General features: G+C 43.1%; 1 protein-coding gene across 1 annotated transcript in view; it reads right to left on the bottom strand.

The window, feature by feature from the left end:
- Nucleotides 1–4406: 4406 nt before the first annotated feature.
- TMEM87A (transmembrane protein 87A) overlaps nt 4407–16863 on the bottom strand; it is a 45060-nt gene continuing 32603 nt past the window's right edge. The window contains exons 15-19 of the mRNA XM_018559256.1: nt 14550–14623; nt 12704–12765; nt 11961–12013; nt 5769–5799; nt 4407–4656 (exon numbers count right to left, since the gene is read on the bottom strand). Coding sequence (XP_018414758.1) covers nt 4615–4656; nt 5769–5799; nt 11961–12013; nt 12704–12765; nt 14550–14623 — 262 coding nt within the window. The 3' untranslated portion in view covers nt 4407–4614. The remainder of the gene's footprint in view (nt 4657–5768; nt 5800–11960; nt 12014–12703; nt 12766–14549; nt 14624–16863) is intronic.

Below are 16863 nucleotides of genomic sequence, written 5' to 3'. Positions count from 1 at the left end.
TAATAGGGTAATACATTGCAACTATTTGGAGACAAGTTGCACATTAAAATGGAACTGAAGTTGAGGTATAAAACAATTGATAGCAGGTATAGCTTTGTTCTGCCATAAAACCTCTTCTCTTCCTGCTTTCAGTTTTTAATACCCAGATAGTGCCCTATGCCCAGTTCAGAGTTCGGTAGATGCTGGGTTGAGTCAGGTCATTCATGAATGGACAGTGGAGAACACTGGCTAAAGACAAAAGGCTACAAAACCAGAAGATCGGGAAGAAATGGCACCAGTGGTGACTGAGCGACAAGGGGAGCGCAGTTCTTGCATTGCTGGAGGAGGGCACTGCAGCAGCACTGTTCCACTTTAAAGTATATCAGGGTTTTTCGCAAGAGGGTGAAGAGTTTGGAGAAGGTGGGAGAAGTGAACAATCTAGGCCAAAATAGCCGACTTGGATAAATTCTCCAATTCAGCTCACTTTCCAGTTCTGCTATGTTGTTCACTTCTCCTGTCTTCTCCAAACTCTTCACCCTTTTGTGAATAACCCTGTATATCTCCAAAACATCTAGTCCTCGGGTGACAATGCTTCTCCTCCATACATACTGTAAGGTAAGTGAGCGTCTGCACCCCAGGACAGGAAGAGTGTTGCTGACAGTATCAGTAGGTGAAAATAAAAGCAAGAAAGGCCTGAAAAAAGAAAACTAATGTAGCCTCCACATCGAAGGACTGGTAAACTAATAGATCAAAGTGTATATATCCAAAATCAAACATGTAAAGTTTGTGTATAGAATCCCTGATTAGCAGTAGCAGAGTTCTGCATGCAACATTGCCTAGGCACCCTCCTTTTTTCTAGCCCCCTACAGGAGCCTGTCAGGAGTTTAACATCAGAGACATATCACAAATGACTCCTGCCTATAATCACTGGATCACATCAATGGCATCATTGGAAGGCTAATTCTAGGAACAGGAAGTTAGCTGTCCAACTGCACCAAAATGTGGGAAACCTTGCAGCCGCACAGCACTGCTGACAACAGCAGAATACCTGGTGCTGTATAATTCACAAATGATTTGTCTTGCGTTGTTTTAAAAGACAAAGTTGCCTGTGTCTATGTCCAAAGTGGAAGATGAGGTGATAACCCGCCATGTTTCTGTACAATGGCAGCTGGCAGTGGTGTCATAAAATAACAGATCCATGTACTCCAGCAGTCTCCTTTTATGTAAAAAAAAAATACATAAATTTCATTCCCTGGAGACATCCGTGATCATATTAACAGTTGAGGGCCCAGTCACACCATATCTAGTACGTCCCAGTGCAGTTCGTGGTTGGAACACACTGCATTGCATGGTACAGGAGTACCCTCCGTTCCAGTGCAGTGCAATCTGAAAAAATAGTGCATGCAGCATTCTTTCAGATTGTACTGCACTGGAACGAAGGGCACTCCTATTCCTCACGTTCTGGTGCGGGCGGGGGGCTTGTCTGCGATTCAATTGACATGAATAGCACCGACACACCCCCTCCCGTCCCAGAACGCACCCGGCTTCATGTATGCGATCCAGTGTGTGAACTGCACTAGGACGCACAGGATATGGTGCGACTGGGCCCTAAAACCATAAATGACTAAAAGGAAACCGTAGCTAGAGACAACAAATTACTCTTTCCTGACCCAACTAATTTTGGCTACAGGTGACCCAGGTGTACCACCAGAGCACACCAGACCCCCCCAATCAAGTGACAAACCATAATGGATAATTTGTGAGAAGTGCCGCACATCCCGCCAAACAGTGGTTCCAAAAGTATCATGGCTCCCTTCCCCTGTATAGACAAGGCTGCACACTTGGGTCTCTAGGTCTATAGCCTTTGGGCTATAGGTGAATAAATGTAAATCTGATTTTTTAAAAATAATTAAGCACCAAGACACATTTCAAGTTGTTTATTCTTATAAAAAGGACAAATACATCTTACTTAAAAAGCACAAACATGTCAATCAACCAGCAAATGAAAAAAAAAAAAGTAATTGAGTGCATTGAAACTGCTGAACAGTCAATCACACCTTATAAATAAAACCTTTAGATTGAGCACAATTAACTGATTACTATATGCGGTCCAGTGTATGGCACTTGCTTGTCGAGTTTTCAATTTTGGACTCTGAACGCTGCCAGTTTTACAATGCAAATCACTAGGAGGGAATTTATTAACGTGATTGCGACAATTTGTCACAAAGACCAAAATGTCATGCTAACTAACCGCAACGTTTTATCTGTTTTGTGCCATATTCATCTTTGCTCAATCGATAGCAGAAATCACCAGCACTCAAATGTATGCGTGAAGTGTGAACGCTTTTATTCACTTGTGTCACAAAGCCAATGTTTCGGGGCCATGCAGGGTCCCTTCCTCAGGGCGACATAGTGACCATGATCGTCACTATGTCACCCTGAGGAAGGGGACACTGCATAGCCCCCAAACTATGGCTTAATGACCCAAGTAACGAGTGAAAAGCGTTTACACTTCACGCATACATTTGAGTGCTGAGGTCTGTACGCTGTATGGGAGTGCAGGGGATACAATAGAATTTGATATTTATCTTTGTGACTCACTGCACATTTTGCATAATTTCCCAACTGCATTTTCGACAAAAAAAACCCTCCAAACTGGCACACATTCTAGAAATCCCCCTGAGCCCTTCCTAAATATCGCAAAGTTAACTCAGCTTCATACACAAGTCAGCTAAGCACTCCAGGGCTATTCAGCAGTCACACAGGAAGTGCCCTGCAAGCATGTGACAGTTTAGAGTAGGGGACAATTTCGAGACAACTCTTCGTACTTAGGCATTTAAGAATGAATCAGCTATTCTTCAACTCCTGAGCTGCAAAATAGTTTCAGAACAGGAACGTCCCTCATAGTGAATCTTCATATGTTCAGTCTCACTGCCTTGAACTACTGTGGCCTGGAAGTCATAAAACGGCTTATCACGCAGTTTGGCTTTGTGATGGGTGCACTTTGAAAATCTTGCTATACAGAAGAACTCTGCTCCTATGTAGAACATATCTGACTGAAGAACAATCTTTGTATCCCCTCAACCAACCAAGTCTCATTTTCCCTTCGCTAGGGAAGATTCTTCAAACAAGAAATGTGCGGTTGACAGGTTTCTAGGCGATTACCTGTTCTTCGTAAATGCAACCATACAATGACCTTGAAACATTGCTTCCTGTTGGTAACGATGCGTCCTGTCTTTTCATCTGAACACGGTGTACTGGTGATATTTTGATTTGGTACATGTTCTTCATACATGAGGCCCAATGTGTTCCCATGAGTAAATCACAAATCCAAGTTCTGGATTTTACTACTGGGTAAGCAGTCAATATGCATTTGTTGTCTCCTCCAAAAGTGTACAAAGAGCAGAAGTGGGGAAGCTTCTTTATCATAGGAGATTAGTTTTTTTTCCTTCTTCTGACCTCTGACCTAGCTATGATAGGCTCAGGAGGAGGAATGGCTATATATAGAAATGAGTTACACCCCAGCAATTGATACCAGTCACTGACAGGAGGGCACACCATACACATAAGTGTGTTTTTACAGAGAGGGTTATAGGGTTTTTGTTGTTGTTGTGGAATTAGGTTATAAAAGCCATTTTAGGAAGAACAGATTCACTGATGTGCATGTTTATCAAGGTAAGGGGAATATGCACACTGCTGCAATACATGACATCCAAACAGCAACCCTTTTGTATTAGTCTATCTGCTCAAACGCTGAATTTTGATTGGGTACTGCACACCACTGCTCTCCGTCCTGTCTTTTTAACCTTAAAGAGCATGGTATGCTTTACATATTAGTGTTTAAAGCGGTAAACCTTTTGTTCTGAAGACCAGAACCGCAGATTTAATACCAATGAGGCAATATATCTTCTGCCACACCCGCTAAACCACATACATAACAGACTGCTGCCTCAGAGTTCACAATGGCAGCACTGTCCTAATATGCACATTCTCTTTAATTATCGTGCTTACAGTTTCCCATTACAAAAAATATCTTTGTAAACTGAATCAGTGTTATTGGCTTTACTGATAACCTGGACAGCAGCTCCATCAGCCTGTAAATTGCATTTCAGCTTCATAAAAAAACAGGGGAAAAAAGGGAACTTAGAACAAACGTTTAAGCTTGGGTTTGTAAACGGAATTTCCCAGAATAAAGCACAAGTAAAATACTATTAGCCCACATAAATGTCACCCCAATCAGTCAACCACCTATATGTAGAGACAACAACGCATGTCTCATTGATTTTCATTAAATTACATAAATAAAACTAAAGTGCAGGACTGCCCATAACCATTTGCAGACCAGAAGGGCTCAGATCACTCTTACTGGAGTTTGATGCCAAACCTATGTAAAAATTTCCGAAATAGTAGGGCACAGAGTGAAATGCTTATTTTAATGTCCTGCATGAAGGGTAATATATGATTTTGGGGCATGTTCTTGACCTTTCTCATATAAGGTAAGTGGATTCATGTGGAGGGAAGGCTTTGCCTTTGATAGCAACCTCTTTACTTTCCAATAGCAGGCCATTGATCGGAAACATTCAGCATTCTTCACTCAAATTTAGTTCACCCGTTTCTTCGACCTCTTCATCTTCTTCACTCCATTTTGGATCTTTCAAAATGTGTTATCATTCGTTCCTGTTAACAGAAATAAATATAATCATGTAATTTAACCACTTGCTGACCAGGTGTTTGCACCCCCTTCCCATCCAGGCCATTTTTCAGTATTCAGCGCTGCGGTATTTTGACTGACATTTATTGCGTCATGCAACGCTGTACTGAAGTGAATTTTATAACATTTTTGGGGACACAGAGCTTTCTTTTGGTGGTATTTAATCACCACTGGGGTTATTTTTTATATTTATTTATTACTATATTTACGATAAAGGAAAAATTACTGAAACTTTTGAAAAAAAAAAAAAAGTTTGGAGTTGCTCCAGATTTTGTCTGCTCCAGTTTTGATAAATTCCCCTCAGTATGTGTGTGTAAAGATGCACAAACCATTGTGGATCATTAATTCTAGTTAACTGAAATGCAAACTTGCTCATTTCTTCCACTGGCAGTACAATCTAAACAGTCTCTCCGATGTGCTACAAGTGTCAGTATTGCTTTCCCGGCTAGTTATTTATAGCGTGTTATTCCTAAATGTCATATTGGTGTTATTTATCATATGATCAGTTAGGAAACAAATACGCTGACTGCTGTCTGCAGCTAACCATAGGGGTTACAGTATATGACGATAATCAGCATACAATAAAACATCTAAAACAAGACTGATGCTTATTCTGAAAGGCTGTTCACTGTGCAAATGAAGCTGCACTTTGCAGGGAACGTTTCCCCTTCATTTAGTAAATGAGATGAAGTTCTGCGACTTCCATCACCCAATCATGTGCAAGCAAAAATATTTATTTCTATTACTTTCCTTGCACATGATTGGGTATTCCATGCAAAATGTATCTAAGGCAAAATTCCCCTGCAAAGTGATCAGCCTGTTTGCCTTTAGAAAACCAACCATGTAGGCTCTAAGATTACAGTATCAGTTGGCATTCTGTGTTGCAATGCATTAAAAGAAAAACACCATACAAATTGCTTAAAAAACGTATGTTGATTGGATTTCCTGCCTCAGTTTATGAAATCTGATTTGTGCGTCTTTACATGTGCTGGACTGTTAGATGACTCAGTAATGGCTGAGCACATGACAGTCATGAGTTCTGCTTTCATAGCCAGAAATATAACTGACAGATACTGACCTCGTCTGAATCCAGTAATGTTGGGAGAGCTCTGAAATACAAAAACCAGAACATTACAGTCATTTTGTGCAGAATTTAAAAGATAGAAAATGTAAGGAATTTCAAGGGGCGGCTCCCTAATTTTAGAGAAAGTTGGTCTTTAGGGGCTGTGTAGAAAAACAAATGTCCATCTTGTGCAGTGATTGCCAATATAGTCTTTGATTTTTCAGCTTCTGTTTCTGCTTTTCTGGAAACACAACCTGAACATTTTGCACACCATTGTATTTGCCAAATAGAACAGTATGATTTTCTTACCTAATCATATAATACTTAGTTGTTCCATACACCCAATTTTGTAAATTGCCCAGTCTGTGTGAAATGGTTAACTCCCCCCACCACCACTAGGGATACACCGACTTCGGTATAGAGTACTGATATTTTTTTTTACCGAGTACCGAAGTCCCATTCAGAAAGCCAGGCGGCGTGTAATGACTCGCCACCTGACTTCCTGATTAGCCGGGAAGCCAGGCAGCGTGTAAAGACTTGCCACCCGGCTTCCCGATTAGCAGAGAAGCCGTATCCATGCTTCTCATCACTAGGTGACGAGAAAGCATGGAGCGGGCTTTCTGGCCAATCAGGAAGCCGGGCGCTGTGTAATGATGCGGTGCCTGGTTTCCTGATTGGCCGGGAAGCCGGCTCCACTTCATGACGAGGGAGCATGAAGCCGGATTCCCGAGCAATTAGAAAGCCAGCGCCGCGTCATTACATGCTGCCCAGCTTCCTGATTGGCCGGGAAGCTGTCTCCATGCTCTCTTGTCATAAGCTGGCTTCCTGATACCGGAAGTATGGGGCTAGGCATCGGAGCATTTGAACGAGTACTCACCCAAATACTCGGAATCGGCACCGATACCACCACACACACAGACACACACACCACCACAAAAACAAAGGTTTAATACCTATATCTACAGATGTACCAAACTCCTTTATATGCAAGATCATTTTTGTTCATGCACAGGAATATTACAATCAATGTTAAGCTTCATACAAGGTATGTGTGGATGGCAAGCTGCAGCCCTCTAGGACCCATTCACACTATTGTGATAATGTGCAGTGAAGTGAATGTTTTATTTCCCGCTTGCTCCTACCAGATGTCACTCCACACCATAACACAACATTGCACGATCTGCATTCCTTCTTGGGTGGTGGGTTACATAGCAATTTGCAGTTACCCTGGATTTACATGCTCTCTACTCACGTTTCCCAAGTTTTATACTCTACTGCTATGTACATTTAATTGTTCTCATTGCCTATTTTCTTACTTGCATTATTTATTTGTATGACTGATCTGTGTATAACCCATATATATATATATATGGGGCCAGATTATTATGACCACACCATCAGTACTTCGTTGGGTCACCTTTTGCCTTCAATACTGCGGCGATTCTTCTTGGCATTTACTCCACGAGATGTTGAAAGGTGATGCGAGGAATCTGACACCATGCCTGATGAATAGCACTGTCCAGTTCTGTGAGATTTGATGGTTGTGGAACCAGCTGCCTGATGGCTCTTTCAACTTTGTCCAACAAATGCTCAATTGGATTGAGATCTGGTGATTGTGGGGGCCACCTAAGCAAGGTAAATTCTCCCTCATGTTCTTGAAACCACTCCTGCACAATACGAGCACCGTGGCATGGAGCATTGTCTTGTTGGAAGAAGCCATCTCCATTGGGATACGCCATCAACATGATAGGATGAACTTGATCAGCAACGATACTTTGGTATGTTGTGCTATTCAGACGTTGTTCCACACGAATTAAAGGGCCCAAATCATGCCAGGAAAACATGCCCCAAACCATAACACTGCCCCCACCAGCTTGAAGGGTTGTACTCATGCATGTGGGGTGCATGCTTTCATGCTGTTCCCGCCAAATTCTCACTCTGCCATCTGCATAATGGGTGGGAATGCGTAGCATAGACGATAACCTCAAGGATGCGACAGGGCGTCCACTGCCACTGCACTGTCTGCTGCATTCAGGGGAAAAAAGTGGCCTAATTTTGCATTGCCCCATGCGGTAAACCCCACTTCTGAGTTAGGAGGTCGAAGACTTCCTGATCCAAGCTCTATTCGTCCTGGAGAACTTGAAACCGACTCAGATAGTCTGCCAGAGTATTCTGCGTTCCCTTTAGGTGCACTGCCCAAAGGGAACCCAGATTCACTTCTGCCCAAATTAAGATTTATTTCGCTATCGCCTGAAGGTAAGAACTCCTGGTTCCCCCGTTTGTTTAGGTAACACACAGTGGCTATATTGTCCGAGAGCACTAGCAGACATTGATGCCTTATCTATTGAACGCTAGTACCACGTTCAATACCGCTCTCAGCTCCCTCCTATTGGAGCACATTCTTGCCTCCCGCTGGGACCACTGTCCCTAAGTCATCTGTTCCTGCAGGTGTGCTCCCCATCCCCAGGCACTTGCATCCGTGGTCAACCTTATGATAGTGGGAAAAGACCATTGAAGACCCCCTGACAGGGAACTTCGGTTCCTCCACCACCATAAGCCCCTCCTCACGGAAGGAGGAACAATAACCGCAGCATCCAAGGTATCCTGTGAATGGTCCCACCTTCTCAACAGGAACCCCTGCAGACCCCTCTGGTGGAATCTTGCCCACTGAACAGCCGGTAGACAGGTTTTCATCAGACCCAACACAGACATGATCTCCCTTTAAGGATCTGGGACAATTTGTTTGTAAGTGGCTTACCGCATTTCCCACTTTAAGAATTTTTTTCTTCCGGAAGGAAGGTCCTCTGCTCCACAGTATCCAGGATATACCCTAGAAACACCATAACTTGAGAGGGGACAAGATTGGACCTTTGTAAATTCACTACCCATCCCAGTTCCTGCAACCAAACCTGCGTAACTTCCAGGTCTCTGGTGCATTGAGCCGCTGAGTTGGCGGACAGTAGAATGTCGTCCAAATAAGGGATGATGTAAATCCCCTGCATCCGTAAAGGAGCTATTGCCTCCCCCAAAGCTTTCGTAAAAATGCGAGGGGCCGAAGACAGCCCGAAAGGAAGTGCTCTAAACAGGTAATGTACCACCGTCTGACCTACTCTTACCGCTAGGCGTAAACATTTTTGGGACGTCCTGTGAATTGGGATGTGGAGATAGGCATCTCTTAAATCTAGAGTCGCGAAAAAGGAACACTTTTGCAACAGGTGCCGGACCGAAAAGATGGGAGTGCATGGGAACCTCTTGTACCTGATCACTAAATTCAAGAGTTTGAGATTTAGGATCAACCTGTACTTCCCTGACGGCTTTTGCACAACAAATACGTGAGAGTACAGGCCCTGACCCTTCTCCTGATCCGGAACCTGAATAAGCACTTTTTGATCCACCAACTCTCAGAAGGCAAAGAGCGTTTGCTCGAGATGCGTTCCTCGGGAGATTTGTGATAAAAAAACGATGGGGTGGGGGGCTGCAGAATTCCAACCTGTACCCCTCTTGGATGAGATTGAGGATATAATGATTGGAAGTAATCTCCCTCCAACGAGGAAGAAACCCCGCTAGCCTTCCCCCCACCCTCACACAGAAGTCACTGCTGTTTTGGAGCTTGTGAGGGAGGGTTAGTAGAAATACTCCCCTTTCCCTTGCCTTTCTGCCCTGTCCAATGTTTCTTGGGCTGTTCCCCCTTCGTATTCTGACCCTTGTTCCTGGGCCCCTTAAAGAATCTACGAAAGAGCTTCTTTTTCTCTGGAAAATACTTATCAGATGTACGTTCTAGTATGGCCTCCAATTCAGGCCCAAAAAGAAGATCGCCACTAAACGGAGATTGCCAAGCCTCAATTTTGAGGCCGCATCCCCCTCACAGGCCTTTAAACAAATCGCCCTGCGAGAAGAATTGACCAAGGCTCCCGTCCTAGCCATTCTGACTGAATCAGCTGAAGCATCTGCCATAAAAGCAATGGCCTTGAACAGCATTGGAAGGGAATTTATGATCTGTTCTCTCGGCGTACCCGCAAGCGATTTTTCAACTGGGTAAGCCAGTATTCTAGGTTTATGGAAACACAAGTTGTTGCCAAGGCAGACCTGAGACTTGTGCGAGTCCCACGCCCCTTTAAGCAGTACCTCAGCCTTTCGGTCCATTGGGTCTCTAAGTACCCCCATATCCTCAAAGGCTAGGTCTGATTTCCTCGAGACCTTTGACAATGATGCATCAATTTTAGGAACCTTGTTCCACGGCTCTTTAGGCTGTTGAAAAAAAAGAGGTTTTCTCTCTGGTTCAGCCAATTCTTTACAGATAGTATCCGCATGTACTTTGTGCACCGGGAAAACTCTGGCTTTCGGCTGCTGGAGCCCCTGGTACATCAAATCGTGCCTAGACAGCAGCACTTTTTCCTCCTGAATATCCAGGGTATCATACACGGTACCCAACAATTCATCTACCTCTTCTAGAGACAATTTATACTTAGAGGTAGGAGGACTATCGTCCCTGTCACTGTCCTCTTCAGCAGAAGATCCCTGATGAGAGGATGCAGCGACGCTATACTCCCCTGGCTCCCTCTGACAGACCTCTCCTGACCTAGACCCTATCTGGAGAAGCTGAGCCTGAGCCGGAGATCTGGGCACCAAAACCTGTGTTGCAGTTGGTCTCAAATCTGCTATCAGGGATCTAAAAGAGGACAAAAGGTAGAAACTAGTTCTTCCCTAACAGTGGACAACAAGCCACCGCATGCTGAGGCAGATTCTTCCCTGCACACTCCTTCAATGCATTTTTGACAAAAGGGTTTCTACCAATCAGACCTCAGCTTCAAGGAGCAAAGTGCACATTTCTTTTTTGGGACCGCCTTGCCCTTAGAAACCTGGACCTGCAACACAGAATAAGCAGAATTGACTCTCTGCTAACCTCATGTAGATTACTCATAGTGCCCCCTCAACACCCTAAGCCCAACACCAATGAGCCCCAGGTGGAGGAAATAGCTATAGTCAGAACTACAGGGAGGGAATACATGGAAGTATCAACCTACCTGAGGAGAGCTGGTGCCTGAAGGACCTGTATCCATCTGTGCGGGCTGTAGAAGAAGATACCAGCCAGGCCCATCCCCCTTCCTCTGCGCCGGAAACGAGGCCTGGAACGCAAGTGGAAGCACCGGAGGTGACCTAGTCGGCCATCCGATCCGGCCGTGGAGAACCTCCCGGAATCCCCAGACCGCCGGCCCCTAACTGCTGAGCCACTCGGTCCAAGGATTCAGCCAAGGGGGTAACACAGGTTCCGGTACTGGCCCTCCCCGGGCACTGAAGAGGACGAAGGATCCGGTGGAGAATACCCTACTGTCAGAGGAGCGCACCGGCGGCCTACTAAGGTACTTCTGACGCTCACAAGGGTCCCACTGAGAGGGAACACTGGGGTACCTTTCCCATATCCCCCAACCGTTCCGGTGACATGTCTCCCCCTGACGGAGGAAACACAAAAAACTAGGAGCTAGGAGAGAGGCGGACCTTTTAAAACAACTAGGGGTGACGCGTTTCTTACTAAAAGGGGCGGAGCCTATCTCTCGTAAGCTGTTCTGGAAGACGAAGGGGAAAATGTTCGCTACAGTGCACCACAATGCAGAGATGTGCAATGACAACCCTTTAAAAAAGAATGGACTGCAACAAGTATGAATCAAGCCTAAAGGACAAATTCTCTTTTGTGAAACAAATGTGGTAGTATTACATTGTTGCTATAAAAAGCGCGAAAACTTACCTTTCCATGTCAACCTGCAGGCACCTAGGATTGTCAAAAACTGCCATGAACGTCACATGCCGTTTTATTGCTAAACAGGAGTATCCTGTATGCAACAGCATACACAAATCGCCCCCATATTAAATATTTCATACAAAAAGTGATTGGCAAACTATTCTCCCATAAGTCGGCAAACATGGAAATCAAATTACAGACATCTCCTGTAATAGGAGTTTTGAGTTTGTTCAGTACTTTCTAAGACTCTAGCCCAAAGGATGCAGGTAGTGTCATTTTTCCTATTCCCAGTCAGTATGAGAAAGGCCAACATTAGACAAAGAGAAATGTAAGACTCTGCACTAAAGTTTGCTGAAATATGTGCAACGTGTATGGTTTACACTGAGGGGGTTAACAAAACCAAATTCCACTTTATGGATAAAAGGAGTGCAACATCATTAAATCTGCTTTAATCAGCTGGAAATACTCACACGTCAGTGACAGAAGAAGGGATGTTCTCCTCCACCCATTTCAAATCCTCCTCCTGTCAAATACACATTTGTTTTTTTCATAGAAAAAGATTGCAGCCATTTAAATAACAGGTAACTGATGTATGCAATAGAAATAAAGAAGCTGCCATTAAGGATGACCTTTCTGGAAATGCTAGTTGAGTGAATGCTGTGCTGACCCACTGGCTTTGACAGTTTTGATCCTCTTTTTTTTCTAACTTAGAACTCATATGTAGATCAGTAAAGTCCAGGAACATTAAGAAGTTCCTATACTCGTGACATTATTTTATTCCACCCTTACTATTTATTTATTTATTTTTAGTGTATATGACTCATGTATCATGTCTAACATGATAACCAGCCAACTAGCATCTTCAGAAGGAATGGTTGCCAATGGTAGCCTTCATGTCTCAGGACAGGTGATGTGCCGTAAGCATCCATCAGGAGCTTGACTGGGTAAAGTTAAATCAAATTAAATATGCAATATTGTATATTGAGCTTTTTCATTTAGAAGCAAACACTTTTTTTTTTGGGGGGGATCTCAAAATAATGCTGAAAACGGTTTACAATTAAAGAGAATGCACCCTATACATCACCAGGCTGGTAAAAGCATATAAAGAGTCTTGCATTATGTTGTAACCATTAACAACCAATCAGGACCCTGAAATCTGCTCACTATCGTTATAGCCATTTACTCCTCACACAAAATTCATGTATATACTTACAGCTTTGGGTACTTTTGTATTTCCATTTGTTTCTGGTTTTGAAGTTCTCATTTTCATTCCCTCTGTGGAAAATACAAATAAAGTGTAATTACTCTGTAAAACTGGTGGATTATGGCATTATTTTCTCATAGCTATCTTCTATGTCATCTATTCATGAATGTATTTAATGTACTGCATATGCTGGGTGTTCTATATTGGAAAAACCATCAGACCTGTGTGTAGACGTATACATAATAGACAATGACCACACCAATTAGCCCGGCATGTTGGGCTCTACCACAAGTTTGACTCCAACTGTATCAGATTTGACATACTAGACCATGTACACGAGGACGGAAGGGGTGGGAATATTGAGTTGCTACAAGTGGAGACACGTTGGATTTTCTGGTTAAAGTCCAACGTGCCTCCAGGACTTAATGAAATGATTTGTTTTAAATCATTTCTGTAGGGGTATGCATGTGAAAATAGGATATATCCAATAAAGGGGTTATTGTAAATGTAAATAAACATGCTGTTATGTTAATTATTACCAATGGTTTCCAAGATTACGGATAAATCTTATATATGATAATATTTCATTAAAAAAATGTTAATTCAATTTTGTCATACAAAACATTTCTGGAATTGTGTCATCCTTGGATGTTCACTTTATGCGATTCAACCTGGAATCATGGGGACTGTCTGTGGGACCATATGGATGCAGATACCTGCGCTGTGGTTCCCCGTTTTTTTCCCTCCAGGTATGTGTCCCATGCAGCCCAGATCTTGCTCGTTCTCCGTCTTGGGGGGGGGGGAGGAGGAGAGGGAGGAATCTGTTTGTAGTCGTGTGGGGCAGATTGGACAAGAACTTGCCTGGCCTCCCTCACTGTCATGGATACGTCGGGGAGCAGCCCTAGGGTGGACATATGCGTAGTGTTGTGCTGCGTGTCATGGTCTCCCACGTGTCTGGACCCTGATTACGTTCCGGTCCTTGTGTGTACTCCCCCCTCCTCCTACCTGTCTTCTTATATGAGAAGTGCAGAAGTACCATGACATTTTTTTCAGTCATGCAACACTGTACTGAAATTAATTTTATAAAAAATGTTGGTGACAGATGGAGCTTTCTTTTGTATTTAATCACCACTGGGGTTTTAACACTTAATGTTATTGCTATCACATAGGGGGCTAACAACCCCCCTATGTGATAGCACAGGTACACTGACAGGTCGGCGTGAAGTAGGGGGGGCGCACACTGCAGGGCAGCACATATAAGTGATCGGAAGGCTATAGAGCCACCGATTGCTTGTATGTGTTAACAGCCGTTACAACTGACAGTGTGCTGCTCGGGGGCACGCGCGAGCAGAAAAAAAAAGCTGTATATTTATGGCGCCCCGCTGGAAGGTGCTTGCCGTCTTGTCTGTTTATTTACAATGTGCGGATGGGAAGTGGTTACTGGGAATCGGTCAGTATATAAATATAGGACTCACTGTTGCTGGGGTAGAGGATCAGAGGGCTACTGAAGCTAAACAGTTGATGGCTTGGGAATTTCAGGTGAGCCCTGACCCCAGCCTAAAAATGGAGTTGGGTACTGTAGGGAGAATGAGTGGTGACAACCTCCTAAAAAATTAAATGTGTTTTCAGACAGAGACCAGAAACGAGCACACATGGCAAATTATCAGCTTGCAACACACGTATAAACTACTAATTGGCAGTATTTTGCCTGAATCATAAGCAAACAGTTTTGTGCAAAACCACCAATCAACTCTGACAGTGTAATTGTAATTTCTTCTTATGTTCTACATTTAACTCCGCAATGCAGAAAAGTGGTCATACAAGGACAAAGTGTCATGTGTATTGTGGTAGTTACCAAAGCTTTCTTTTAACATTGGTTCCTTTTGTTCATCATCTTCATCTTCCTCAATAAGTGGCGAAAATGCAAACCTGCAGAAAGAAGATATCATTATGTTCACACATTGAGGATAGGCCAAGGACACAAAATAATGGGGTTGATTTAACTAAAGGAGTTCAGAATCTTAACTTCAATTGTAGCCGTGTTCACCTTGATTATCAAATCATGGAATAAGCAGAAGTTTGCTTTTCAGGCTGATTTGCTAAAGGAGTTAGTGACATTAAACCCTCAGCTTTTTTAACATAAAACAATACTGTAATGTGTGCCTTACTGTAATCCATGGTTGTTTCCCTTCTCTTTGCTGCTCTTCCTTTTAAATCCGTATCTCTTCTCATGTTGATCAGAACTTCTGTTTTGCAGCAGACTGCCTTGTCTCTGAAATGGATACATGGTGTCTGTGTGCAGGTTCACAACCTGAGCCAGCACTACAGGAAGAGGCACTCAGCTGCAAAAGGAAGTTCTCCCCCAGCATGAGAAGAGATACGGATTTAAAAGGAAGAGCAGCAAAGAGAAGGAAAACTACCATGGATTACAGTAAGGCACACATTACAGTATTGTTTTATGTTAAAAAATCTGAGGGTTTCATGTCACATTAAGTCTTCTCCCAAATTCAGGGATGATTCCTAACTCCAAAGATTCCTTTACTCCTTGTAACATCTCTCTAGTGCAATGCTGTGTGGAATATGCTTTGTGTCCTGCTAATATCTGTGGCACAGACCATTCATCTGCTGGAGGTGTAAACTAACAATCACAGGGCCAGAACCTTGCAGGATACAGAAATACACAAAAAAGCAAACAACAACAACGAAAAGCCGGTCTTGCACAGTATTTCGAGGAGATGCACGAGTAGGATTCCCTGCTAACCTGCAAGATCTTCACCAACCTCCGGGAACTTGATCACTCCAACAACACTGCGGATTAAGGGTTTGATCGATATCAATTTTTCGGAACCGATATCGATTATGGGCAAACCTTTCAGGCCGATAACCGATATCAGGAACAGATATTCTGTTTACATGTAGCTGGGCTTGCAGCTGAATGTAAACAGCAGGCAGTCACCTGATGTTTGCCAACCCCGACAATCTTCCACCCCTTACTGAAACCCTACTTACCAAAACAAGACAGTGAATGGACCTTCCTCTCAATATGGGTAGGATCACCCTATTAAAAAAAAGTGTTTCTTGCCAAAAAATCCTTTACAATCTAGCTAATTCTCTCTGTTCAATACCCTCTAAATATTTTAAACAGATTTATACTATTTGTCCCTCTTGTATGTGGAAACATCAAACCCTGAGAATCTCTCTTTAGACACTACAACTAATCTTAGGCTAATTTTTTTTATCTATAGTACCTACAATTTCAGTGGTCAATATACAAGACTGGATAGTCCCGGGCCAGAGGTAATGCTTGCACAGCCTCTGCAGCGGAGGTGGTCACATCATATGAATTCCATTCTGCCTTTCAAATACAGTATTTCCTCTTAAAATGGAAGAAAAACGTTCCCCTTAACCGTGGTAACTTGAAAAACTTTAACTGACCAAATTCTACCTCTGTACAGAATCAAATATATAAATAAGAGGCCGATCCACAACTTTGTGACTATATTTGGAGTCCCTGGTTGCATCTACCTCCTCAATCCCTGATGTAATAAAGATCATTAATACTCTTCAGAATTCATACTGACTTATGTTTTCTTAAAGAAAAAGAAAAAAAAAACCTCAGATAATTGTTCAAGCTTGCAAAAAAAAATAAAAATAAAACTCTAACTCTTCTAAACTTATTTTTTTAACCTTTGTAATTTACAGTGGCTTACAGTGATCGCTCACCTCTCTCCCCACCGTTTCTGGAATGTCCGTCAGCTTCCTTATGTCCCATGCAAGTCAATAGACTTGAATTAAACATGAGGACCATCAGAGGGGCTTAGACCAGCGGAGCCCAGGGAAAAAAGAAGCTGCAAGGACCGGTCTAGCAGCAAGGAGGGAATAAGGATCAGGTGAGAATATCTTTTTTAATTTTAGACCCTAGACCAAAACAAGCAGTTAACCCTTGCAGTGGGGGGTAGGGGCTACTGCAAGGATTAATATGTCATTTGCCCGGAGATCTTCTTTACTATATTTACCAAACACGAGTGACAAACTGAGAAGGCAGCCCCACTTGGACTACACTTTCCATTCACTACTATTCTCATGATTGAAATTACCCAGGGGTAAATTTAAGTGGCCGATAGTAAACAGGACCACAGTTCAGAGAGAGAAAAACATCACAGCAAAAA

The sequence above is a fragment of the Nanorana parkeri genome, unplaced genomic scaffold, assembly GCF_000935625.1.
Source record: "Nanorana parkeri isolate BGI_ZX_2015 unplaced genomic scaffold, ASM93562v1 scaffold386, whole genome shotgun sequence".
Taxonomy (NCBI): Eukaryota; Metazoa; Chordata; class Amphibia; order Anura; family Dicroglossidae; genus Nanorana; species Nanorana parkeri.
Note: the sequence above shows the minus strand (reverse complement) of the source record. Positions and strands in the feature narration are given on the sequence as shown.